The 27,979-nt window shown below is 46.1% G+C and overlaps 1 protein-coding gene across 1 annotated transcript in view; it reads right to left on the bottom strand.

The window, feature by feature from the left end:
- The window catches only part of LOC100594471 (sorbitol dehydrogenase), a 48,604-nt gene that overhangs the window by 5,134 nt on the left and 15,491 nt on the right, over positions 1 to 27,979 (bottom strand). Inside the window, exons 2-10 of the mRNA XM_030814147.1 lie at positions 27,919 to 27,952; positions 24,949 to 25,113; positions 17,125 to 17,284; positions 12,716 to 12,834; positions 9,883 to 9,948; positions 9,090 to 9,265; positions 6,073 to 6,194; positions 4,729 to 4,848; positions 886 to 889 (exon numbers count right to left, since the gene is read on the bottom strand). Coding sequence (XP_030670007.1) covers positions 886 to 889; positions 4,729 to 4,848; positions 6,073 to 6,194; positions 9,090 to 9,265; positions 9,883 to 9,948; positions 12,716 to 12,834; positions 17,125 to 17,284; positions 24,949 to 25,113; positions 27,919 to 27,952 — 966 coding nt within the window. The remainder of the gene's footprint in view (positions 1 to 885; positions 890 to 4,728; positions 4,849 to 6,072; positions 6,195 to 9,089; positions 9,266 to 9,882; positions 9,949 to 12,715; positions 12,835 to 17,124; positions 17,285 to 24,948; positions 25,114 to 27,918; positions 27,953 to 27,979) is intronic.

Here is a 27,979-nt window from a genome sequence, read left to right as displayed (position 1 = left end):
TCCAGCTTTGTTCTTTTGGCTTAGGATTGACTTGGCGATGCGGGCTCTTTTTTGGTTCCATATGAACTTTAAAGTAGTTTTTTCCAATTCTGTGAAGAAAGTCATTGGTAGCTTGATGGGGATGGCATTGAATCTATAAATTACCTTGGGCAGTATGGCCATTTTCACGATATTGATTCTTCCAACCCATGAGCAGGGAATGTTCTTCCATTTGTTTGTATCCTCTTTTATTTCATTGAGCAGTGGTTTGTAGTTCTCCTTGAAGAGGTCCTTCACATCCCTTGTAAGTTGGATTCCTAGGTATTTTATTCTCTTTGAAGCAATTGTGAATGGGAGTTCACTCATGATTTGGCTCTCTGTTTGTCTGTATTGGTGTACAAGAATGCTTGTGATTTTTGTACATTAATTTTGTATCCTGAGACTTCGCTGAAGTTGCTAATCAGCTTAAGGAGATTTTGGGCTGAGACAATGGGGTTTTCTAGATATACAATCATGTCATCTGCAAACAGGGACAATTTGACTTCCTCTTTTCCTAATTGAATACCTTTTATTTCCTTCTCCTGCCTGATTGCTCTGGCCAGAACTTCCAGCACTATGTTGAATAGGAGCGGTGAGAGAGGGCATCCCTGTCTTGTGCCAGTTTTCAGAGGGAATGCTTCCAGTTTTTGCCCATTCAGTATGATATTGGCTGTGGGTTTGTCGTAGATAGCTCTTATTATTTTGAGATACGTCCCATCAATACCTAATTTATTGAGAGTTTTTAGCATGAAGGGTTGTTGAATTTTGTCAAAGGCCTTTTCTGCATCTATTGAGATAATCATGTGGTTTTTGTCTTTGGTTCTGTTTATATGCTGGATTACATTTATTGATTTGCGTATGTTGAACCAGCCTTGCATCCCAGGGATGAAGCCCACTTGATCATGGTGGATAAGCTTTTTGATGTGCTGCTGGATTCGGTTTGCCAGTATTTTATTGAGGATTTTTGCATCAATGTTCATCAAGGATATTGGTCTGAAATTCTCTTTTTTGGTTATGTCTCTGCCAGGTTTTGGTATCAGGACGATGCTGGCTTCATAAAATGTGTTAGGGAGGATTCCCTCTTTTTCTATCGATTGGAATAGTTTCAGAAGGAATGGTACCAGTTCCTCCTTGTACCTCTGGTAGAATTCAGCTGTGAATCCATCAGGTCCTGGACTCTTTTTGGTTGGTAAGCTATTGATTATTGCCGCAATTTCAGAACCTGTTATTGGTCTATTCAGAGATTCAACTTCTTCCTGGTTTAGTCTTGGGAGGGTGTATTTGTCGAGGAATTTATCCATTTCTTCTAGATTTTCTAGTTTATTTGCATAGAGGTGTTTGTAGTATTCTCTGATGGTAGATTGTATTTCTGTGGGATCGGTGGTGATATCCCCTTTTTCGTTTTTTATTGCATCTATTTGATTCTTCTCTCTTTTCTTCTTTATTAGTCTTGCTAGCGGTCCATCAATTTTGTTGATCTTTTCAAAAAACCAGCTCCTGGATTCATTAATTTTTTGAAGGGTTTTTTGTGTCTCTATTTCCTTCAGTTCTGCTCTGATTTTAGTTATTTCTAGCCTTCTGCTAGCTTTTGAATGTGTTTGCTCTTGCTTTTCTAGTTCTTTTAATTGTGATGTTAGGGAGTCAATTTTGGATCTTTCCTGCTTTCTCTTGTGGGCATTTAGTGCTATAAATTTCCCTCTACACACTGCTTTGAATGTGTCCCAGAGATTCTGGTATGTTGTGTCTTTGTTCTCGTTGGTTTCAAAGAACATCTTTATTTCTGCCTTCATTTCATTATATACCCAATAGTCATTCAGGAGCAGGTTGTTCAGTTTCCATGTAGTAGAGCGGTTTTGAGTGAGTTTCTTAATCCTGAGTTCTAGTTTGATTGCACTGTGGTCTGAGAGACAGTTTGTTATAATTTCTGTTCTTTTACATTTGCTGAGGAGAGCTTTACTTCCAACTATGTGGTCAATTTTGGAATAGGTGTGGTGTGGTGCTGAAAAAAATGTATATTCTGTTGACTTGGGGTGGAGAGTTCTGTAGATGTCTATTAGGTCCACTTTATGTAGAGCTGAGTTCAATTCCTGGATATCCTTGTTAACTTTCTGTCTCGTTGATCTGTCTAATGCTGACAGTGGGGTGTTAAAATCTCCCATTATTATTGTGTGGGAGTTTAAGTCCCTTTGTAGGTCACTGAGGACTTGCTTTATGAATCTGGGTGCTCCTGTGTTGGGTGCATATATATTTAGGATAGTTAGCTCTTCTTGTTGAATTGATCCCTTTACCATTATGTAATGGCCTTCTTTGTCTCTTTTGATCTTTGTTGGTTTAAAGTCTATTTTATCAGAGACTAGGATTGCAACCCCTGCCTTTTTTTGTTTTCCAGTTGCTTGATAGATCTTCCTCCATCCCTTTATTTTGAGTCTATGTGTGTCTCTGCACGTGAGATGGGTTTCCTGAATACAGCACACTGATGGGTCCTGACTCCTTATCCAGTTTGCCAGTCTGTGTCTTTTGATTGGAGCATTTAGCCCATTTACATTTAACGTTAATATTGTTATGTGTGAATCTGATCCTGTCATTATGATGTTAGTTGGTTATTTTGCTCGTTAATTGCTATAGTTTCTTCCTAGTCTCGATGGTCTTTACAATTTGGCATGTTTTTGCAGTGGCTGGTACCGGTTGTTCCTTTCCATGTTTAGTGCTTCCTTCAGGAGCTCTTTTAGGGCAGGCCTGGTGGTGACAAAATCACTCAGCATTTGCTTGTCTGTAAAGTGTTTTATTTCTCCTTCACTTATGAAGCTTAGTTTGGCGGGATAGGAGATTCTGGGTTGAAAATTCTTTTCTTTAAGAATGTTGAATATCGGCCCCCACTCTCTTCTGGCTTGTAGAGTTTCTGCTGAGAGATCAGCTGTTAGTCTGATGGGCTTCCCTTTGTGGGTAACCCGACCTTTCTCTCTGGCTGCCCTTAACATTTTTTCTTTCATTTCAACTTTGGTGAATCTGACAATAATGTGTCTTGGAGTTGCCCTTCTCGAGGAGTATCTTTGTGGCGTTCTCTGTATTTCCTGAATCTGAATGCTGGCCTGCCTTGCTAGATTGGGGAAGTTCTCCTGGATAATATCTTGCAGAGTGTTTTCCAACTTGGTTCCATTCTCCCCATCATTTTCAGGTACACCAATCAGACGTAGGTTTGGTCTTTTCACATAGTCCCAAATTTCTTGGAGGCTTTGTTCATTTCTTTTTATCCTTTTTTCTCTAAACTTCCCTTCTCTCTTCATTTCATTCATTTCATCTTCCATCAGCGATACCCTTTCTTCCAGTTGATCGCATCTGCTACTGAGGCTTCTGCAATCTTCGCGTAGTTCTCGAAACTTGGCTTTCAGCTCCATCAGCTCCTTGAAGCCCTTCTCTCCATTGGTTATTCTAGTTATCCATTCTTCTAATTTTTTTTCAAAGTTTTTAACTTCTTTCCTGTTGTTTTGAATTTCCTCTCGTAGCTCAGAGTAGTTTGATCGTCTGAAGCCTTCTTCTCTCAACTCATCAAAGTCATCCTCCATCCAGCTTTGTTCCGTTGCTGGTGAGGAACTGCGTTCCTTTGGAGGAGGAGAGGTGCTCTGTTTTTTAGAGTTTCCAGTTTTTTTGGTCTGTTTTTTCCCCATCTTTGTGGTTTTATCTACTTTTTGTCTTTGATGATGGTGATGTACAGATGGGTTTTTGGTGTGGATGTCCTTTCTGTTTGTTAGTTTTCCTTCTACCAGACAGGACCCTCAGCTGCAGGTCTGTTGGAGTTTACTAGAGGTGCACTCCAGACCCTGTTTGGCTGGGTGTCAGCAGCGGTGGCTGCAGAACAGCGGATTTTCGTGAGACCACAAATTCAGCTGTCTGATAGTTCCTCTGAAAGTTTTGTCTCAGAGAAGTACAGGGTTGAATGAGGTGTCAGTCTGTCCCTACTGGGGGGTGCCTCCCAGTTAGGCTGCTCAGGGGTGAGGGACCCACTTTAGGAGGCAGTCTGACCGTTCTCAGATCTCCAGCTGCATGCTGGGAGAACCACTACTCTCTTCAAAGCTATCAGTCAGACAGGGACATTTAAGTCTGTGGAAGTTCTTGCAGAGTTTTTGTTTGTCTGTGCCCTGCCCCCAGAGGTGGAGCCTACAGAGGCAAGCAGGCCTCCTTGAGCTGTGGTGGGCTCCACCCAGTTCGAGCTTCCTGGTTGCTTTGTTTACCTAAGCAAGCCTGGGCAATGGCGGGCGCCCCTCCCCCAGCCTCGCTGCCGCCTCGCAGCTTGATCTCAGACTGCTGTGCTAGCAATTAGCGAGACTCCGTGGGCATAGGACCCTCCGAGCCAGGTGCGGGACACAATCTCCTAGTGTGCCGTTTTCCAGGCCCGTTGGAAAAGCGCAGTATTAGGATGGGACTGACCCGATATTCCAGGTGCCGTCTGCTTCCCCTTTCTTTGACTAGGAAAGGGAACTCCCTGACCCCTTGCGCTTCCCGAGTGAGGCAATGCCTCGCCCTGCTTCGGCTCGCGCACAGTGCGCTTCACCGACTGTCCTGTACCCACTGTTAGGCACTCCCTAGTGAGATGAAACCGGTACCTCAAGCAGAAATGCAGAAATCACCCGTCTTCTGTGTCGCTGGGGCTGGGAGCTGGAGACAGGAACTGTTCCTATTCGGCCATCTTGACACTTGAGCATTATTTTCAACCCCAATCCCTTTTTAAATGTTTCAAAGGCCTCCAGAGCTTTCTCCAGAGGAAACCTATGGGTGACGTGGGGTTTTACGTTCACAGACTTGGACGCAAGCATCGAAATCGCCACTGGCCACCTGTAAAAGAGCAAGAGCATTATATTCAACCTTCAAGAGGAAAGAGCCAGGTGCCCCAAACCACCAAGCACTAGATCAGCTTGGCCGTATTTACTGATAGCACTGTGGTTCTGCAAAGCCAATTTTACAGGCCAACAACCCAGGAAAGGACCTTATGGCTTATGATTCAGGGGTACGGAGCCTATTTCCAATTGCCCCCACCCCTCACCCACCCACTCACTCTGCCATGTCTGCCATGGAGCCTAGAATTCCTGTGGCATGAAAGTACAAGGCACATGGTGGATGCCACTGGGAAAAGGCAGAGAAGCCCAGGACAATCCAGTCACACCCACTAACAGCTCAGCTTACTGGAAAACTGGCGCCCTGATGAGGGCATGGAGTTACAGCCCCTAAAGCCAGGAGTAAGGGACACTGCTAGGGAGGGGGTTCCCAGCCAGAGGGCCCCAGCAGGGGAGAGGGTGGAGCTGCAGAACATGGGTGGGGCAAACTAAGACCCTTTCGCTCCCCAGGGTGGGCCCTAGGGCTCAGGAACGGAAGCCACAGGACTTGATTTCTTCCTTTTGTCCTCCTTTCTCTCTTTCTTCCCTTTAAAGGGAGAAATTGGAGATCTGGTAACTTAAGGAAATGGCGGGGGAAAAGGGGCCTAGGGCAGATAAGCAGCAGACACTCAGTAAGAACATGCTTCAAAATCCCCTCCTTCCCTCCCTCCATCCATCCTTCTGTCCCTCCCATTCTTTTTTTTTTTTTTTTTTTTTTTTGGACAGAGTGTGGCTCTGTCGCCCAGGCTGGAGTGCAGTGGCGTGATCTCCGCTCACTGCAAGCTCCGCCTCCCGGGTTCATGCCATTCTCCTGCCTCAGCCTCCCGAGTAGCTGGGACCACAGACGCCTGCCACCACACCTGGCTAATTTTTTGTATTTTTAGTAGAGGCAGGGGTCATCGTGTTAGCCAGGATGGTCTCGATCTCCTGACCTTGTGATCTGCCCACCTCAGCCTCTCAAAGTGCTGGGATTACAGGCATGAGCCACCGCGCCCGGCCTTCCCATTCTTTACCTGGGAGTGAGTGTTTTCCCTTTTGATCCCTGGTATATCACACAGCTATCAGTGTGGCCAGGGAGTGCCCCCCGTGAAGAAACAGGCAGAGACTCATGGGCCCGGAGGCTGAGTGGGGCCTGCCCTGGTCTTGCTGGAGGCTGGGCATCCCGGCTCACCCACAGCATACTCACGTGTTGCAGTATCGAAACACGCCCTTGATATCCACCTCCTGGATGGCTGCATGCAGTAGGGGTACGGTGGTCATCTCTGAGCCCAGTCCCACAAGCACGAGGGTCCCACCAGAGCGAGTGGCCTGTAAAGGAGGTAAAAGCAAGAAAGCTCAGAAGATAAGAAATACTGACTTCCCACTTACAATAACATATTGTCATCACACAAGTATCTTCTGGTTGCATCAGCTGAGCATCCAAAAATTCCAGAGAATGTGATTCTTGTACACTGCTGAACTGCTCAACCTGCCAACCAAACTTAACTGAGTGGCAGAGTAAACGCTGTTTTCTTTAAAGCTTCTGAAGAAATACACTTAACCCACGGAGAACCAGGCACAGTGGGAACGTCTTCCAAAGCTTTACAGAGTCGGGACCCAATATTGGCTTCAGCCACCTCCACGGTCTAAGCACCTGTTCCTCTCCCAGAGCGCCCCTCCACAGGCAGCACTTTCATCAGAGCTGGAAGGAACCACCGGCCCTCTAAGCTCACCGGTGGTGAGAAAACTATCAACATGAGACAGATGGGCCACTTGTATCCTGTGGCTTAAAAAAGGCTTCATACGTGCGTGCAGGCTGGCAGTTAGAAATCTTTTTGTTCCAGGGATGTTTACCTCAACAGTATGAGCCATAATGGGTTTTGTCTTCCTTGAATGTTTATCTGCCTTATCAGTTCCCCACTTGGAGTGGGTCACAGGCAGCAGTGAAATGTCTCGTGAAAATTTCCCCAGAACTCCCTGTGAGTGCTGTGCTTGTTCCAGAGCTTTCTGGGGATCACTGTGCTCAGTGCGGTGAGACACAGAACAATGGACAATTCAATCATGCTGAGTGTTCATTATAGTCAGCAGCAAGCATTTATTGGGACCATTCTAGGTGCTAAACAGTGGAACTCGAGAAAGGCACACATCACAGCCTCCACTTCTGAGATGAAGGATACACCACGGAGAGAGGCCCGCGGTGCCGTGAGCAAGAGGTGAACTCAGGGTTTGAGTGGTGTGGAAGCGACTCCCAGCACTGCTGCTTCAGAGCTGTGGGACCCTGGATGTGGCCTCTCAGCCCATTTTCTAGGGAAACTACTTCCTCATCAGCACTTCCTCTCTACCTGGTGATGAGGAGGAACCCCAACTGGCCATCCCAAGCTGCCAAGATGCCAGCAGTTTGCTGACCCCAGGTCAAGGAATGCTGGAACCACCTGGACACTGTCCTGTAGGTATGGCATCTGCACCAAGGATATGACTTCAGTTCTACCCCAAGGCATCTGCCACGTCTCATCACGAACACTATCCAGTCACAACCTGGCAGGACGGCAGTGCTCAGATTTGTCCATATTTGGTCCAGCCACCTGGCCTGCTCATTGGCGGGGTGGCCTACAGCATTCTACAGCACCCGTCATGCGTGACATCAGGAGAGACACTGCTTCAGGCCTGGTGAGGCCCATGGGTCACATTCACCTCCATGCCTGCCTCAGGTAGCCTGGCAACCAGGCCCCCACCATCAACAGCTGGAAATGCCAGTTGTTCCAAATGCTCTAAGGGCAGGGCACACGAGGAAGGAGAGCCACGTCCTTTAAGTCCCCCAGATTATACTGCCTCTCCGTGGGGTGGAGGTCACTGACCTGCCGACAACTTGAAGACAGTAGACGCAACTTACTCATGTCTTAGCCCTCAAAGTGCCCAGCACAAAGCCTGGCACACGGTAGGTACCCAAGACATACCATGGGTAGATCAATCACACACAGACCCATTGTTCCTCTCTGAGCTTCAGCTTCTTTTTGCCCCTTCCCACATGGCGACCACGGCCTATGACAGTGAAGCAGAGGGCTGGCTGACTCCAGCTGAAACTCAGGACAGTGCCAAAGTGGCACCCGCTCCTCCCTCTCCCCCACTGCTTCCTCAGCTCTCCAAGCCACTGGGCAACTTAGTAGGAGGAGGTCTAGGCAGCTCTGCTACTCAGCTTGGTGGGTCAGCCTTCCCTAGAATGTCTCATGTGATGCAAAGTGCCCTCCTGCTGTGACTCTCAGAAGGAAGGAGGAAGCCCACGCTACCCTGGGGAAGCTGTCTGGGAGGCAGGGACAGGAGTCCCCTGTGGTGGCAGCTGCCTGCTACCCTCTCCAGCCCTGGCCCTGTCCCCCCACCCTAGCATGGTTGTTCGTGCCCTCCTTCCCTTCCTCTCCTAAGCAGCAGGGCAACTCAGGCACTGGGGCCTGGCAGGGCTGGGCCTGGGCCTGACTTGGCTTGCATCAAACAAACCACAAATCCCTCAGCATAAAACGGTAACTGATTTTCAGGGCTATTGTGCAGATTAGGCCTCATGTTTATAAAGTACACCGAGAACCTGGCATACAGTAGGGCTTGGAACCTGGAAGTTATTCTCTTCCCTTCGTTTCCTCATACTTTGATCTGTCAATGCCACTCCCTCCCACCACCTCCAACTTCCCATAAGTGGCTGGTGGGTCACTGAGGGGCGAGTCAGGCATTGGCAGCTTATCCGTTCCTAGGTCTGGGAGACAAAACAAGCAGTAGTCAGCTGTGACCCTGGAAAATCACCTCACCTTCATGACTAACTGAATGACTGTCACTTTATATCAGTGACTAAAAGACTGCAGTTTTCCTCAATAAAATAAGACAGAGATTTCCCACATACAATCAAGGCATGGTTCCCTGTTTTTCTTCTTGATCTTTTTACCAAAACTACTGCACTTTTAACAACACAGATATGATCATGAAGCCAACCGCGTCCCCAAAGTGTGTGTCCTTAACGTTTTTCAAGGCCCATGTATAGCTGTTATCTTGTGTGAACCTCAGATGGCCCAATGCAAGTTCAAGTACAGTCTCCACACTAGAGATAAGAAAACAGAGATAGCAAAAGATGAGTAAGTTTGGCTTGGGGCTCACACAGCAAGCTGGTAAAGAAGCTTGACTCCCTACTTCTGCCTCCTTCACTCCCCTACGCTGATTCCCCAAAGCTACCCTCAGCCCACTCACGTAGATGCCCGCCTGGATGGAGGCCTCTGCCCCCGTGCACTCGATGGTGACTTCCGGCTTGCACCCCAGCAGACCTTCTACTTTCCTGGCGATTTCCTGAGGGCTCTCCTTGGAGATCTGGAGGACTAAATCAGCCCCAATCTCCTTGGCTTTGGACAATCGGGTAGCAGACAGATCTGAAGGTAAAAAAAAAAAAAATTCTTTCAAACAGAGAAATCTGATGACTCATTAGGAAGAAAAGAAAATGGAGGTGTAAGATCTGATGGCAACAAAGCTCTCGTGCAATGGGTGGTGGTGTTGAGCCCAACACACATACTCTTCACACCAAGCTTGTCCAACCCGCAGCCCACATGCAGCTCCGGATGGCTTTGAATATGGCCCAACACAAATCCGTAAACTCTCTAAAAATATTATGAGATTAAAAAAAATTTTTTTAAAGCTCATCAGCTATCATTAGTGTTAGTGTATTTTATGTGGGGCCCAAGACCATTCTTCCAATGTGGCCCAAGGAAGCCAAAAGATTGGACACCCCTGCTCTACACCCTCATACACCCCCATACCCACCACACAGCTGCACACACACACACTCTCTCACACAAACTCTCTGTCTCTCTCTCTCTGATAGCTTCTCCTAACACAAAACACACACTCACTCTTCTATATCTCCACAGTCCATATGACACTACACACTCACCCCCTCCACACTGTCACAGATAACCTCTCCTCACACATACACATACAGTAGGCCCAGCTATTTCCCAGTCAAGGAGATTGATAAAGAACAAAGTCTTACCAGTCACCACTACTTGAGCTGCTCCCATTGCCTTGGCCACGAGCAAAGTGACCACCCCAATTGGCCCTAAACAAAGCAAAAGATGGATGATTGTGAAATATTAAACATCTGCTCTCCCACTTGTCCAGGCCATGGACAGGAACCATATCTTTTGTGTGTCTCTAGCATCTATCCCAGTGCCTGGCAGGATAAGACCTTAGTGGCTGTTTGTTGAATGCAGAAGTGAATGAATCCATGAAGAATTATTCTCTACATAAAATACACTCCTAGTGCTGGGTTCTATTTAATCCTCTCAAACCTCAGAGCTAAAAATTTCCCACTTACTCCTGGGCACTAGTGGAGATAATCTCAAAGACCCACAGGATTCAAGGAAACACAAACTTATTCAGAAAATAAGAAATCTCAGAAGGTCTGGACTTGTTTTCCTGTTCTTTCTTTGCCCCTACCTTCATGAGAACCCATCACACCTCCCCTAGAGAGAGACATATTCCTTTTAGGTGCTCTCTGAGGACCACCTGGAGAGGGTTCTTAAGTGAGCTGGCTCCCTGGGTTGGCCCACCTGCCCAGATAGCCCCAGGATACTCAGGTATCCAAGGATTTGCCTGAGACACCTGCTTCCCCATAGTATCTGCATGCTATGTGACACCATGGTTTTAATATAAAAATCAGACCCACAGAATGAAAGCAATGCAGAATATCTTTGGGGATTTACTTTTTGTACACACCCCCGAGAACAATTTTGTGAGCTCCCTCGGAAAACAAAACACTGAAAAATAATACCTGAAATGTCAAACAAAGCATGATTAAAAAACTACATGGCTACTAAAAATTACGCCATAACTTTTTATCTATTGACATGGATAAATGTTCACAGTATATTGACTTTTTTTTTTTTTTGAGACAGAGTCTTGCTCTGTCACCCAGGCTGGAGTGTAGTGTTGCAATCTCAGCTCACTGCAACCTCCGCCTCCCGGGTTCAAGTGATTCTCCCACCTCCGCCTCCCCAGTAGTGGAGATTACAGATGCCCGCCACCACGCCTGGCTACTTTTTGTTTTTTTTAGTAGAGACGGGGTTTCACCATGTTGGCCAGTGTGGTCTCAAATTCCTAACCTCAGGTGATCTGCCTGCCTCAGCCTCCCAAAGTGCTAGGATTACAGGCATGATCCACCGTGCCCAGCCTGATTTTTAAAAAAGAGTAGGTAAACAAAGCGTATTTAGCATGGTCTCAGAAAATAACTAACTAAAAGATTCTATACCCAAATATTAATAGTGGTTCTCTTGGGCTAATCAGTGATGAGACTGCAGGTGAATTTCTGTGTGTGTGTGTGTTGGGGGCAAGGCATGCATGTGTATGGTATGTGTGACTTATTTTCCTTTTTCTATGGTAAAAAGGTACTGGATCCATGCAGATTTTTATAAGAATCTGTCACCTGAGTCCCGCAGTCTGCTAGCCCATTGTGGCAAGTCTATTCTACATCCATCACCCCTCTTAGGAAGCCCTGTGATCACTTATTTGGCCAGCCAAAGAAAATCACAAACAAGTATGAGGAACACCAGATCACACCCACAAAGAGTGTGAGTGTACTGTCTGGGTCACCAGAATGATTCGTTCTGAGGCTGCTAGGGCCTGTTCCAGATGGCTGGAAAGATGGCTGGAAACAGGGGATGAGAGAAGGCAGCTAGCTACAACCCTACTGCAGGCAGACTGCTGGCTCCCAGTGGTGTGGGAGCAGACCACTGCTCACTCCTCCCACTGGCTGGGAGCAGGGTCTACCTTATTCATAGATGGGACTAGGCCATCACTTTGCTGGTATAATTTGAAAGTTCCAAGAATTGCTCTTCCCTTTACTATCAAAAATATTTCTCTAAGGTGGAGGTTGCAGTGAGCCAAGATCACGCAAATAAAAAAATTTCCTAGTTTCCCATCAAGGGTTCAAAAATAATCACCAGATTAATTCCCTTTTTTTTTTTTTGAGACAGAATCTCGCTCTGTCGCCCAGGCTGGAGTGCAGTGGCACAATCTTGGCCCCCTGCAACCTCTGCTTCCCAGGTTCAAGTGATTCTCCTGTCTCAGCCTCCCAAGTAGCTGGGACTACAGGGGGCGCACCACCATGCCCAGCTAATTTTTGTATTTTTAGTAAAGATGAGGTTTCATCATGTTGGCCAGGCTGGTCTTGAACTTTTGGCCTCAAGTGATCCACCCGCCTCAGCCTTCCCAAGTGCTGGGATTATAGGCATAAGACACTGTGCCTGGCCCAGATTCATTCTTTTTGTTTGTTTTGAGATGGGGTCTTGTTTTTTTTGAGACAGGGTCTTGTTCTGTCACCCAGACTGGAGTTCAGTGGCACAATCATGGCTCACTGCACCCTTGACCTCCCAGGCTCAAGTGATCCTCCCACCTCAGCCTTCTGAGTAGCTGGGACTACAGGCACACACTACCACGCCTGCTAATTTTTGTATTTTTTTGTAGAGATGGGGTTTCACCATGTTGCCCAGACTGGTCTCGAACTTGTGGGCTCAAGTGATCCACCGGCTTTGGTCTCCCAAAGTGCTGGGATTATAGGCAGGAGCCACCATGCCCAGCCAATTCATTCTTTAAATGAACGAAAGGGCTATGTTGCCTAGGACATATAACCCTAGTTGATATCATGTCTGCAGATACTCATTTGTTTAGCAAAGTGCTAGTCACTGAGGGAATGGGACACTGCAATCCTCCCTTACCCAGAAGGATTCTAGAACAAATCTCAAGCCTTGGAGGGGGAATGAGATGGGCAGAGAGGTCCCCACATTCCCAGTCAATGAACCCGCAACAGGGTGGCTTCTGTTTCTTACCAGCTCCACACACAAGGACCTTGTGTCCCAGGGTAACTCCGCCTCTCCTGCAGGCATGGATCCCCACAGAAAGTGGATCAATCAGGGCGCCTTCCTCAAAGGTGACATTGTCAGGAAGCCTGAGGAGTCAATCGACACACAGAGATCCTCTGAGTTAACTACAATGCTAACAATAGTATTATATATGCCCAACGTCACTGTAATAACGACTATAGCTAACATTTACTGAGCATTTATTTATGTGCAGAGCAATGTGCTAAGCAATTTATATACATTAACCCATGTAAATCCCGGAATAGTTCTGTGGTAGGTACTATCATCCCCATTTTATGGATGAGGAAACAGGCTTGGTGGGTTAAATGACTTGCCCCAGTGGTCCAAAGCTAGTGACAGGCCCAAAGAGTTCAAATTAGAAGCCAGATATGTTCTCATCACAGAACCTATGCCACAATGTCCCCATCTGAAGAAGGCAACATGGTTTTCTTTGGAGAAATCAATTCAGTGAAATGAACACATTATGTTTTCTTTAATGTGCTATCCAAGCTACGCTTTGGTGGTTATCATTAATAAATGAAAAGTTTGTTTATTTATTTATTTTCTTATTTATTTATTTATTTTTGAGATGGAGTCTCACTCTGTCTCCCAGGCTGGAGTGCAGTGGCGCAATCTCGGCTCACTGCAGGCTCTGTCTCCCAGGTTTACGCCATTCTCTCGCCTCAGCCTCCTGAGCAGCTGGGACTACAGGCGCCCGCCACCATGCCGGGCTAATTTTTTGTATTTTCTAGTAGAGTTGGGGTTTCACCGTGTTAGCCAGGATGGTCTCGACCTCCTGACCTCGTGATCCGCCTGCCTCGGCCTCCCAAAGTGCTGGGATTACAGGTGTGAGCCACCATGCCTGGCCGAAAAGTTTATTTAACAAGGAGTTAACATGGCCCCCTTCCAGCATCTCATCTGCTTCTCAAACTTACAGCCTTTTTAGTTTCACTTTAGCAAACAATTCTGACTATCACCAGTTTTGCACAACAGTGAGTTAGCAATGGGCATCACTCTGATAGTCACCGCCCATATTATACATTCCAGAAGAACCACATCTGAGGACAGCAGCTGCCCCGCTGACCCAGGACCGGTTAAGATGAAAGAAGGACCTGTTCCACATAGCTGATTAAATGCTGTGTCACCTTCACTCCAGGTTCTAGGTTTTCACTTCCACTGGCATCTTGACCCTATCAATAATACTGCTGAGGATGACAGCAAATACTTGCATAAAGCTTTACAGATTAGGAAGTATGCTCATCCATTATCTCATTTAATCCTCATGAAAACCATGTTAGGCAGGTAGGGCAGGCTTTTTAAAATAAACCTTTATTTTACAGAAGAGGAAACTGAAACTCACTGACATTAAGAGAATTGCCAAGGTTATGAAGCTAGGGAATTAAGGCCAGACTTAACCAAGGTGTCCTGATTCCACATCCTCTGCCTGTCCCATATCAGCTCCATCCTGGTATGAGCAGCTGTGGAGCTAATATTAATATCCAATTTCTGCTAGTTCCTCACTGCCCAGGATTTACCCAGCACCCCAAATCTCCACACACAGGAACAGGAAAACCCTTGAGTTTCAAAAAGAAATAAATGTGGCAGCCAAACCATGTGCTCATCCCCATGATCCTTTCAACACTGTCTCTGATCTTCAACAGAATAACTCAGAGTCCTCCTGTCACTGTCCCTGATCCTTGACAGAACTACTCACCAGGCCAATGGAGGCCCAGCTGCCACCCACCACCCCCTTATCCCTTCCCCTCGGCTTCTTTCCCATCACTTCCCCTACTCCAATCCACTCTCCTGCTCTGACTGTGGTCACACTCCTTCTACTCTCCCTAGAAGTATGCCTTCTATATAATAGGAAAAAGTTTAAAATGAAATAGTGAAGATTCCTAAACTCTCTCGGGTACTCCACAGGCTCCTAGACACGCCTGCCCTTCCACATCTGGGCCTCCTGAGGAACTCGTAAGGGCTCTATGCAGAGGGTGGCCTGCGTGGAAACTACATCAAGGAGAGATGGGACTGGGGAAGGTGATGAGGGAAGATTGTTATCAGGAAGAATATTCTACTGATTAAGCAGATGCTGCCTCATCCACCTGTACCCAACACAGCCAACTGTGATGGAAAGCCACCTGGTGTGGAGGCAGAAGTGTGCACAAGGAGTCTTGGAGGCCAGCCCCGCTGCCACTGACCTTGGGAAAACCACTGACTCCACCCTCCCCAATCTTGTCCAGTGGGGGTTGATGGAGAACGAGGATGAGAAGACTCCAAGTTTCTTCCCAGCCCCAAACTTTCATGACTTTATAAACACCAGAGAGTGATGAGGCAACTTGGTAGTTTTTACAATGGGGTTCAGGGAACAGTCCAAATTGGGTAACGGATGATCAAGAAGCCAAGGAAGAAGCAGGAAAATAGAAAGAAAATAAGTACAAAAATAAAGAGGCTGTGGTAGTATGGGAATCCTAAAAAGACATCAGAGAGGAGGGCTTGGGTCTAGGGAAGAACTGGGGACACAGGAGAAAGCACCCTGGGAGGAGAAGAAAGGCAGGGGCTGTGGGACTCCCCAGAGACCTTCCTCAGCACCCCCACTGCCACTGCCAACCAGAGCCCCATCATTCCCTATAAACCACCAGCACAAGGCTCTCTTTCAGGCCTACTCTTGCACCTCCATCGCCAGACCACTAGGCCATGACTATGGCATAGCTTGGTACCATTTACTGAGCACTTACTATGTGCCAGACCTCATGCTGGAGACTTGATATGCTTTTCTCATTGGATCTCATCAGTAATTCTGTGAGGGAGGTACCATTACTATCTCCATTTTACAGGCGAGGATATCGAGGTTACAAAATTGAAGTGACTTGCCCAAGGTCACATAGTTGTAATTGGCAGAGACCAGTGGGCTTCACCACTATGCTCTTCTGCCTTCCATGAAACTTTTGTTTGGTGTCTTGACTTGGAAAGGGCCCCAGAAAGATGGGCTCATTCAGGGACCACTTGCTGAAAGGTGTACTCTGCACATGTAACCTGCTTACTGCTAGAGCAGGTTCAGGTGTTGACTTAAACCCATCACAAGGTCTCTGGCCTGTGACTCCTCTCAAGGCTCCCAGTGGGCCCTAGAAAAACTCAGATCTGTCAGACTGCTCCTGTGACTGGCACCTGGCCTCCATCAGACAAGCCCCATCCTGGCTGAAAACCATCACTGGGGCCAGGCTGTGGTGGGAGAAGAATGCATCTGGGTTGGGTCAGGGGGAAAGCGGCACTTTGGCACCCTAGAGCTCCATGGCTGGGGCCAGGGGAAGCCGTGCAGAAAGGGAAGCACTTTGCTTCCTCCAGACTCAACTTCACAATTTCAGGGGTGAGAATTGGAGTAGGGTAAGGGAGTGGGCACAGGGCAGGAGCTTGAGACTCACAGAGACCCCAGTTTGACTCTTGGTTCTGCTCTGTGCCCAAGTCAATGAGCTTCCTTCTGCCTTGGTTAACCCAATAACGGTGCCCACTTCACCATTATTCTTGCGGAGATTAAATAAATTAAAGCATGCAAACCACTTATTAGCACAAGGGCAGGCACATAGTAATAATAATTATGACTCTCCATGCATCACCTTATTTAATATTTTGGCAATTAAATGAAACTGAAGCAGAGAAAAGTTAAATCATTTCTCCAAAATCACTTGCCAGGAGGGAGTAGATCCAGGATCCCAGAGCTCAAGCCCTGGCAGCACACCACGGCACCTCAGGAAATGTCAGCTGTTGCTGTCATGGTGTGTTGTTGTTATTGTCGAGGTCATTGTTGTTTTTTTTTCGAGACGGAGTCTCGCTCTGTCACCAGGCTGGAGTGCAGTGGGTGATCTCGTCCTGAACTCATCCAGGTTACACATTCTCCTGCTCAGCTCCAGTAGCTGCGATACAGGCGCCACAGCCTAATTTTTGTATTTTTTAGAGAGACGGGTTCACGTGAGGAATCCCATCCTACGTGAATCCTCCCTCCCAAGTGGGATACAGCGTGCCACACCTGCCGAGGTCATTGTGTATGACCTTGGTTGCAGTGGAAACTAATAACAGAGGGTGAACCACAGGAATTCCCTCCAGGATGTCTGCAGAGGGTGAGTGATTTCAGCAATAATTTTCTATTGTTGCTCTAAGTAAGGGAAACTGAAACTGAAAGACTAAAACCAACCACTGTGAGTCAGTCTTATTCCTAGGGAGGCTACACTCTCTCAATGCCACCAAGAAGAGTAGCCTGCCCAGGCGATGCCTCATGTTTGGAATTATGAGCTGAAAGAATAAAGAAATAACCACAGGAGACAGCACCAAGCTAATGAAGGGAAAGAGGTCCCAGGTGACCCAGTGGGAATGTGGACACTAACTTGTAACAAAAGGCTGCATTGTGCTTGTAGAACCGGCAGAGGTTCCCGTCATCAGGGGGTGTGGCACAGAAGAAGATGGAAGGCGACAGATTGTATCGGCCAGTCTTGCAGAATTCATCATTTTCTCGGGGAACACCAGGCTCGATGGCAACACGATCACCTGGAGAGGAAAACAAAGATGGCACCATGTCCGAAGGGGGGAGCAGAGTCTGCCTCCTCTTTGGTCTGGTTCTTTGTTTTCCAACCTTCGAAAACAGCAGAAGCAGAGATGTTATGAAGGCTTGCATGCCCACGGGCAGATGCCAGATGAGAGAATCTAGCTTAACGAGCCACCCTCCTCCCTGGGGACCCAGGGTGTCCTAGGCAAGTAAGGAAACTCGGGATGAAGCACAGATGCACTCTGGGGGAAAAGGACCAGCCCCCTCCTCCACAGTCCAGTGTGGCCTCCCTTTTTCCAACTCCTGCAACAAGCCAAGCCACCCCTCTATCTCCACAGCCACTTCCCAGCTAAGGCAAGCCAAGTATAGTTCCCATCTCACACTGCTGGAAAAGGGGTAGCTAATACATGGAGTTTGCAGGCATTTTTTCTTCATCTGTTTGGAAGATAGGGAGCAAAGCCTTTACAAAGACAAGAGCTATAATTACAGCATGTTTTATGTCCAGTCTGGTCGTTTTTAGACAATAATTAGGAGTCAACTGATTCCTGGTAGTAGAACTGCAAAGGCCAATGACCTGCAGAAGCCTCGTACAGTGGAGAGTAATACTTGAGGCTTCTGAACAGCTAGCTCTATTATATTTCTACTCTATGCCTCACAACACCTGCTTGGAAACCCAGCCTGAGAACTGCTCTCTAATTGTTTTTTTTTTCTATCTTTTTATTATGAAGAATTTCAAACACACAGCAAAATTCAAAGAATTGTATAGCAAACACCTGGATACCCTCCTACATTCTTCAAGGAACATCTAGCTATGTTCACTTTATCACATATCTATCCATCTACCCCTCCGTCTCATCTCTGTCTCCTTCCATCAATCTATCTTCTTTTCCAATGCATTTCAAAGCAGGCTGCAGACATCAGTATACTTCATCCTTAAATGCTTCAGCCTGCATATCATTAACTAGAGTTCAGTATTTGTTTATGGTTCTTTTTTAAAGGTATCACCTAGGAATGCAAATCCCTTTTATGATACAGAACACTACCACTACCTCAGAAATCTTATTCCTCTGTATCTGTTCCCAGTCAATCCCCACTCCCATTCCCAGAGGACACCAATGTTTTGATTTTTTTTGTACCACAGATTAGTATTGCCTGTTCTAGCATAGCACAAAAATGGGATCATACAGTAGATACTCTTTTGTATCTTTCTTCTTTCAGTTAGCTTAATGCTTTTCAGATTGATCTGGGTTGTTGTGGTATTAACTGTCTGGCCAGGTGTGGTGGCTCATGCCTATAATCTCATAATCCCAGCATTTTGGGAGGTCAAGGCAGGAGGATCGCTTGAGCCCAGGAGTTCGAGACCAACCTGGGCAACATAGAAAGACCTCATCTTTACAAAAAAAATTTTTTTTTAATTAGCTAAGCATGGTGGTGTGTGCCTGTGGTCCCAGCTACTTGGGAGGCTGAGGCGGGAGAATCACTTGAGCCCAGGAGGTTGAGGCTGCAGAGAGACATGATCGTACCACTGCATTCCCACCTGGGTGACAGAGCAAGACTCTCAAAAACAAATGACAGTTTGTTCCTTTTCCTGGCTGAATAGTGTTCCTGTAGTAGCTCAGGCAAGAGCAGCTGCACCCTGTGCTTGCCTAATGTAAGAGTATACCACAGTCAGTATCGCCATTCTCTTATTGATGGAAAAAACCTGGTTGTTTCCAGTTTTCTCATTGCTGGTTTTTTGGGGTTTTTTTGTGTATATTTCTTTGGTTTTTTTGTTTGTTTATTTTTTGAGACAGGATCTCACTCTGTCACCCAGGCTGGAGTCCAGTGGTGCAATCACAGCTCACTGCAGCCTTGACCTCCCCAAGTTCAGGTGATCCTCCTGCCTCAGCCTCCCAAGTGAGGAAGGACAAAGAAAAAAAAACAGGTGGACAGTTAGGGCAGGCCCTTGATGAAATTCTTTCAAACAGAAGAGCAGTCTGGAAAAAAGCTGCAGGCATATAAAGAACAGCTTGGAAAACTCAAGCTACAGACATAGATAAGGGAGTGAGGTCCAACATAGAAACGCCTTGGTTCTCTGTGTAATCAGTGGACTCCCAGGAAAAAGTTTCCTCCCCTTTTTGGGCATGTACACAGTGGGCTCCATGAGAACTTGCATGGGCTGGGGTGGGGGCTTGCCTAAAACATGCCTGTAGTTGCTCAGGCAAGAGAAGCTGCACCCTGTGCTTGCCTAAGACATGCTCACAGCTGCACAAATAAGGGAAGCTACACAGGTAGCTACACAGATAAGGTAAGTTACACAGCACCTACACAGATAAGGGAAGTTTCTTATAAAAACCTTCGTATTTAACTGTAAAACAACAACCCTCTTTCAGGTCCCCTGCTCTGCTGCTGAGAGCTTTCCTCTTTCACTTATTAAACTTTCACTGCAACCTCACCCTTGGTGTCTACACTCCTTAATTTTCCTGGTCACGAGACAAAGAACTCTGGATAACACCTCAGACAGTGAGATTGCTATATTGACCCTAGACTGCTTTACAAGTAGCTGGGACTATAGGTGCATGCCACCATGCCTGGCTGATTTTTGTTTTTGTTTTTGCAGAGACAGGGTTTTTCCATGTTGCCCAGGTTGGTCTCAAACTCCTGAGCTCAAACAATCCTCCTGCCTTGGCCTCCCAAAGTGCTGGGATTACAGGTGTAAGCCACCACGTCCATCCCTAGTTGTTTTTCATGACTATTTTGCCTCCTCATCAAGGATGGGAATGCCTCAGGATTAGTCAGTCTTCTGCTCCATAATTATTTTTTCATAGTGTCTAGTGTTGTGCTAGACAAATTTTTATTGCTAAACATAGAATTTGTGGATTGGGGGGAAACAAACCATGGAACACAAATGTCATTAGTATCTAGAAGGGCATTACTTATTGGCAAAAATTTCCCCTGGAATGTGACAAGTAAAAGCAGTTGGTTAAAGACAGTAGCACTTTTCTGTTGTAAAGGAAAGGGAGAGAGGTAGGAGTAATTGAGGACAAATAGTCATCCTGAGGTTTTGGGATGGTTTAGATGGTTCATCTTCATGCAGGTACCCAGCCCTGTGTAGGGGAACTCCAAATACACTGTCAATACAGCAATGGCCTCCATGTTGGCAGAAAACAGAAAGCAGACTTACAGGGGATTTTAATATCACAGGTATTGCTGCTACACATCAAAGTTACAATTGGATTTAAACTCTGTCTGAATTTGGGGAGTGACCCATACCAGCTAATCAGAGACCAGACTAGAAACCCTGGCGGACCCTCCTGCCTGAGCTTAGGCACTCTGCTGTCCACAGGGAACAGCAGAAATCTCTCTAGCAGCCAAGAATAAGCTGGAGACCAACACGGCTGAACGCCAGTGAGGCAGGAAGCCATGTGGCAGGAGCCCAGGAAAGGACCCACAGGCCTTATCCTGCCTCAGTACCTGGTTATTCAGGAAAAGTCTGATGGACAAACTCCACTGGGAAGAGGCGCTTAAACCTACTACACAGAATAGAGTTGACTAATAATGGGGGATCCAGTCCTGCCATTTACCAAATGCCCATTGTGTGCCAGGTACCAGGAAAGGCACATCACAAAATCTCCCTTCCCTCACCATAAACCAAAAAGATGGTGTTATCTCTGCTTTAGCGATGAGGAAACAGAAGGTCGGGTGGTCAAGTGATAAGCTGTGGAGATTTGACTGTCCGCTCACCTCCGTACTAGTGTTTGGGCCTTCTGGAGCCTGAAGAGGATGTTAGGAACCTGGTGAGGCCTACTGAGGCCATGGAAGGTCTGGCCTTATTCAGCAGGGACATGATAAGCTATTTTTCCTAAGTCTTTTTGTATTGAAAGTACTCACAGAATACTGTAGAGTCCTGGTACATAGTTAGTGCTCATTAAAATAAGTGGTGAAGGCTGGTCTGAAGGTAGTGCATCATCTTAATTGATTGTTCATAGTCAGTTACAGATAATACTCCTTGTTCTACTCTTTCCCCGCTTCTCACTACTGCACTTGACTAGTCTTAAAAAAAATAGGAATGCTTCCATGCCTTAGAGTTATTGACGTTTGTTTATTTGTTTGTTTGTTTATTTGAGACTGAGTCTTGCTCTGTCACCCAGGCTGGAGTGCAGTGGCATGATCTCAGCTCACTGCAACCTCCACCTCCCAGGTTCAAGAAATTCTCCTGCCTCAGCCTCCTGAATAGCTGGGATTACAGATGCACGCCACGACATCTGGCTAATTTTTGTATTTTTAGTAGAGATGGGGTTTCACCATGTTGGCCAGGCTGATCTCGAACTCCTGACCTCAAGTGATCTGCCCACATACGCCTCCCAAAGTGCAAGGATTATAGGCATGAGCTACTGTGCCTGGCTGACTTATATGTTTAAATTCTGTAAATGAACATTAGGAAATATTTGATGAGTTGTGGCCTTCTTTCTAGATTAGTTGATTAGAATTTTAAGTCAAAGTTAACATATGAAAACTTTAAATCCAAATTTTGTATCCTAAGAAAAGGACCCACAGAAATCCTTATGACCACCAAAATATGTCTATATTTAGCTGGGCATGGTGGTTTATGCCTATGTAATCCCAGCACTCTGGGAGGCCGAGGAGGGCTGATCACCTGAGGTCAGGAGTTTGAGACCAGCTTGGTAAACATAGTGAACCCAGTCTCTATTAATAATACAAAAATTAGCCAGGTGTAGTGGTGCATGCCTGTAATCCCAGCTACTCAGGAGGCTGAGGCACAAGAATCACTTGAACCTGGGAGGCAGAGGTTGCAGTGAGCTGAGATGGCACCACTACACTCCAGCCTGGACAACAGAGTGAGACTTTGTCTCAAAAAGATAAAATGTCTATATTTTTCTCTTCCTTCTATCTCCTCTGACTCCCTCTGCTTCTCTCCTGTCTAGTGAACTTTCTGCAAATTATGCCTATGCCATTAAGGATTAATTCTTCCACCTAGGCTTCAAGATCCTCCATAATCAGGTGGAGTTTTCACATTATTCAGTTTTACCTTCTAATTATGATTATATTATGATAACATGACATTTCACAGTTTTACAGTGCTTTTTAAATTTTATTTTATTTTTTTGAGATAGAGTCTTGCTGTGTCACCCAAGCTGGAGTGCAGTGGTGCAATCATGGCTCACTGCAACCTCAACTTCCTGGGCTTAAGTGATCCTTCTGTCTCGGCCTCCTGAGTAGCTGGAACTACAGGTGCACACTACCACACCCAGCTAATTTTATTTTTTGTAGAGACAGGGTTTCCCTCTGTTGCTCATGCTGGTCTCAAACTCCTGAGCTCAAGCAATTCTTCTGCCTCGGCCTCCCAAAGTGCTGAGATTACAGGTGTAAGCCACCATGCCCAGCCAAGTGCTTTTTAAAGGGGGACTTTTATAAAGATTATGCATGTTTATCATCTCCAATAACTCTCCAACACAAAACCTCTGCTCTGAGCAGCACAGACTTATCTGCACCCAGATGTGTTACTCTTGCATCTATAATTTTGTTGCTCTCTTCCTTTTTTTTTTTTGAGATGGAGTCTCGCTCTGTCTCTCACGAAGGCTGGAAAGCTGGCATGCAGTGGCACAATCCCAGCTCACTGCAACCTCCGCCTCCTGAGTTCAGGCAATTCTCCTGCCTTAGCCTCCCAAGTAGCTAGGACTACAGGCGCGTGCCACCATGTCTGGCTAATTTTTTTATTTTTAGACAGAGTTTCACCATATTGGCCAGGCAGGTCTCAAACCCCTGACCTCAAGTGACCTGCCCACCGCAGCTTCCCAAAGTGCTGGGATTACAGGCCTGAGCCACTGCACCCAGCCTGTTCGCTTCTTCTTAACTAGAATATTAGCTCTGACCTCTTCAATAACTCAAATATAAAATCTTTCTCAAGTATGAAGATGCTGGGTAGCCCAGTGGTTCTGAGCACTTGCTCTAGAGTCCAAAAGACCAGAGTGGGTATCCCAGCTCTGAGACGAACTAGTGAGTGACCCTGGGCAATAACCAGGCTTCAATTTCTTCTTCAATTAATGAAGATAATAATGCCTATCTCATAGATTTGTTTCAAGAATGAAATAAATAGCCCAGGCGCAGTGGCTCAGGCCCATAATTACAGCACTTTGGGAGGCCAAGGTGGGCAGATCACTTGAGGTCAGGAGTTCAAGACCAGCCTGGCCAATATGGTGAAGCCCTGTCTCTACCAAAAATACAAAAATTAGCCAGGTGTGGTGGTGCATGTCTGTAATCGCAGCTACTCGGGAGGCTGAGGCATGGGAATCACTTGAACCAGGAGGTGGGGGGTTGCAGCAAGGCGAGATCGCAGTACTGCACTTCAGCCTGGGTGACAGAGGGAGACTCCGTCAAAAAAAAAAAAAAAAAGAAATAATTGTACATCTAAGTGTTTAACATGGAGACTAACGTAGCAAATCAATAAATAGTAGCCACCTTCTTATTAATGTTACTACTGTTAGATGTCTAGCTCAAAGACCTATCTCCTCCATGAACTCTTTAACCACCTCTGCCCACAACAAATGCCCTTAGATCTCCTAAAGCCTATTCTTTCCCACACCTAATTGTACCCTATGGGCTTGCTGTCTAATTGCTGGTATTTATGAAGGGCCTGACATCTAGTGTTTCCATATAGATCTAAGCATCTAGGGATCATATCTGCTCATTTTTCTATATCCCTCAAGGCTCGTGGCATAAGACTGAGCTCATTGTAGACAACTGACTAAACCCTTGTTATAATTTACATTTAGAGAACCCCACTCTTTGTTATAATTTATAGTCAGAGACTTTGTCCCACAGGTGAGAACCGATCATCAGTGGCTGTTGGAAGCTATAAACATTCCACTATGAAATAACCTCATAACACTACAGGAACCTTCTTGACTTCCGCTAATGATGAATGACTTAACATCCCTAAACAAGACACATGCCTGACTTCTTCACAGCTGGTCAATCCCTCTCCATGTGGTTGGGCTCAGAGAACTTTATAACTAACACAGGATGGGGGCTCCTGTCAACCTCCACCTTCCCCCAAATAATGTTTGGGGGACCTTATTTCCAGGCTGCACAGCAGCCTCACCAGTAAAGGAAGGTTAAAGCCAACAGCTAACTATGCCAAGACAACTTGGATTTAATTCATGGTATCAGGGAACAACACAGGCTGCCACAGCTGAGAATTTCTCCCTCTGGGAAAATGAATTAAGCAAATCTAGGAAGAATAATGGTGGTTTCCCAGCCATCTAATAAAAATCAAACATTATATCCAAGGCCGTGGTTCACAGCATGTAAAGGTAGTTTGAGTTCCTGTGCCTCAAATGTTTTCTCCAGCCCTTTACCTGGCTTATTTCTTACTTGGCTCCAGATGTTGGATTAATTGTCCTTTCCTCAAATGAACCAAGGGTCTGGGTAAAATACACTAAGCACACCCTGCATTCTCCTCTACTGCCCTTAACACATGGTGACTGAGTAGCTATCTGTCTGCTCCAGGTCCCTCTTTTCTTGTGTAAGGTAAGATCCATGTGAGTATGGACCAAGATTGTCTTGTTCCCTGCTGTACCCAGAGCTTAACAGAGGGCCTGGCCCAAAGAAAGCATGCACACATATTTGTGTTGAATGAACACATAAGTCGAAGGACCTTTCTGACCTGGTTTTAGGTGCTTTACCAATGATCCCACTTTTTCGACTGTTCCCGAAGCTTCATGTCCCAGCACCATGGGCTTTTTCACAATAAAATTCCCAATTCGACCATCCTCCCAGAAGTGGACATCTGAGCCACAGATTCCAACAGAATGCATCCTCAGCAACACCTCTGACAAAAGAAAGGAAGAAAAAAACAGTGAGAGAGGGAAGAACCCCTATCACTCTGAGGTGACCTAGTGATTTCCCTCTGCCCAGGGGAGAGGGCTGGGTTACTAGGCCAGGTACACAATTTAGGCCATAGAGGAAAACAAGCTCCATAGCAACCCTGATTAAGTCTCGCAAGGCAAACAGGCTTCCACATGTGATGGCTAATTTTATGTGTCCACTTGGCTAGGCTATAGTGCCTGGTTGTTTGAAGATACGTGTTGGGCATGGTTAACTTTTAAACCAATAGACTTTGAGTAAAGTAGACTACCCTCCACAATGTGGGTGAGCCTCATCCAATCAGTTTGAAGGTCTTAAAAGCAAAGACTGAGGTTTCCTGAAGGAGAAGGAATTCTCCTCAAGACTGCAACATCAACTCTTACCTGAATTTCCAGCCTGACCTTTGTGCACACACACATACACATACATACACGTATATCTTAGTGGTTTTGCTTCTCTGGACAACACTGACCAATACACTGGGTAAACAAGATATCATTAGTAGGATGAAATGTACCAACCACTTAAGAGAACAAACTATTTTCCAAAAGATAACTTTCCAGACAATTAATATGCTATGCGTGATTCGTATCTATTTATGAGAAAAGGTCTGGTAGAATCTCAGCTTGGCAACATTTTGTGAACTATCAAGTTGAGTTCTTCATGCCTATTGTTTTCTTTCCTTCCTTTATTTATTTATTTATTTATTTATTTATTTATTTATTTTTAGACAGAGTCTCCCTCTGTCACCCAGACTGGAGTGCAATGGTAGGATCTTGGCTCACCGCAATCTCCACCTCCCGGGTTCAACCAATTCTCCTGCCTCAGCCTCCCGAGTAGCTGGGATTACAGGTGTGCGCCACCACGCCCAGCTAATTTTTGTATTTTTAGTAGAGACAGGGTTTCGCCATGTTGTCCAGGCTGGTCTCGAACTCATGACCTCAGGTGATCCGCCTGCCTCAGCCACCCAAAGTGCTGGGATTACAGGCATGAGCCACCACGCCTGGCCAGTTTTCTAAGTTTAAAATAATGATGGTACTGAGCCCCTTTGGTGGAATAAGTACCAATAAGTACCACTGTCTCTGACTGAGATGATGGTTATGAATACCTCCCTGAAAACACTCTGCCTTAGAAAGACAGAGACCCACATCTCTGCTATGCACTGCACTTGCCACAGACTACCAGGGGTGGCGCTTCAGAACTTTCTTCCTCCTTAGTTTTAGTGAAGAGAGTAAGAAATGGCAGGGTGAATTCTCAGGTCAAATGCAGGGAAAAGTCATTTGAGTTAGGAAAATCATCTCAGAATTTCCTCTCTTGAAGTAGCAATTGGTAGTGAGAGATTAGATTTGACTTGCTAGAACACTCGCTGAAATGCACTCTTTTCCCTTCAAATGCAAGTGGAGCAAGAGACGAGAGTGCGAGCAGAATGCTGCTTCAGGGAGAAAAGCTGTACCAGGAGCCAAGCTTGTACTCTGGGTCCAAGACAGCCCTCGTTTGGCCACTTCTGGAATCAACAGTCAACTTTTCAGGACACAGTGAGGTAATTCTTTCACTTCTCTGAACATGGTATCTTGGTGAAAATCCTTGAACCCTAACTATGCAATACTTACTCAGCACCCATAGAATGGCTATATTCTGTCTAGTCTATATTCTTACCACTTACAAGTTGATAACCCAACTGACCTTTCAGTAGCAAAGCTCTGGATCTACCAGGAAAGCTGCCTTCGATCTGATGTTCACCCAGAAGCTGCGGTTCTGGCGTGAGGTAGGACAAAGTGGGAAAGGACACCCCCAACTCCTCAAGGGCAGAAAGGGGACCTGACTAGGTGTGAGAGGGGGAGGGTGAATATCTACAGACACTCTGCCCATTGTCCCCAGCCTCACTTCAGGGTCCTGCATGATTATGACAAAGTGGAATTCCAGGGATGGGAGGGATTAGAAAGCTGTCAGCACGGATCTGCCCAAGCCAACAGAAAAAAAGAGATGGAAATGTTCATAGCACCTGCCATGTGCAGACAGTGAGCTGGACTTTATCCTCACCATAGCACTCAGTTTGTACATGAGAAACCCAAAGCTGGGAAGTTGCAGATGCCACCTTGGGTGTCAGCATGTCAGCTAAGCCCCACAGGCTTAGCAAGTGAGAGGCCTGGAAGGAGTGGAGTAAAGGTGCTGGAAACCCTGCCCCAGTGTGCTCACTCACTTTCTGTGCTTGGTTGATTAGGGCAGGGGACAGGGCCTCATGCAGCTCCTCCCACCCCCACTGGACAGTAGGTCCTGGGCTGCCCCACACTTCGGTGACTGGCCTTCCTGGGGAGTGGGGAAAGCTGGCATGATGCTCCCTTTGTTAAAGATTAAGTTCTGTAGACTCACTCCGTTTCAAAGTTTGGGTTAGGGTTAGGACACTTGGCCACTCCAACAGCAGCTTCTGGTAGAGAGAGTACACTGTCATTAGGTCAAAAGAGGAAGAATTCCGTCATTGGTCCATATACTTCACATCAAAAACTCTTTGGGACAAGTCAGTGGTCTGGTGCGGTAATTTTTCTGATTCTATCACTATTCTTTTTATTTCATGTAGCAGCCAAGATAAATTTCCCACCAAGTCATGCTGTGGACAGTAGACTCTGTTCTCAGCCTAACAAAAGCATAGATTTTTAATGGACACGAAAGTAATAAACAGTAGGAAAAGAGAGGTAAGGGAACAATATACATGTGACTCCAAAGGAAACAACAGGAAATAACAAAATATAAGTCATGTTTCCCAAGAACTTACCATTTGGGCCTGGTTCAGGGATAGGATAGTTCTCCTAAAAGAAACAAAATTAAAAAAATCA

The sequence above is a fragment of the Nomascus leucogenys genome, chromosome 6 (assembly GCF_006542625.1).
Source record: "Nomascus leucogenys isolate Asia chromosome 6, Asia_NLE_v1, whole genome shotgun sequence".
NCBI classification, from domain to species: Eukaryota; Metazoa; Chordata; class Mammalia; order Primates; family Hylobatidae; genus Nomascus; species Nomascus leucogenys.
Note: the sequence above shows the minus strand (reverse complement) of the source record. Positions and strands in the feature narration are given on the sequence as shown.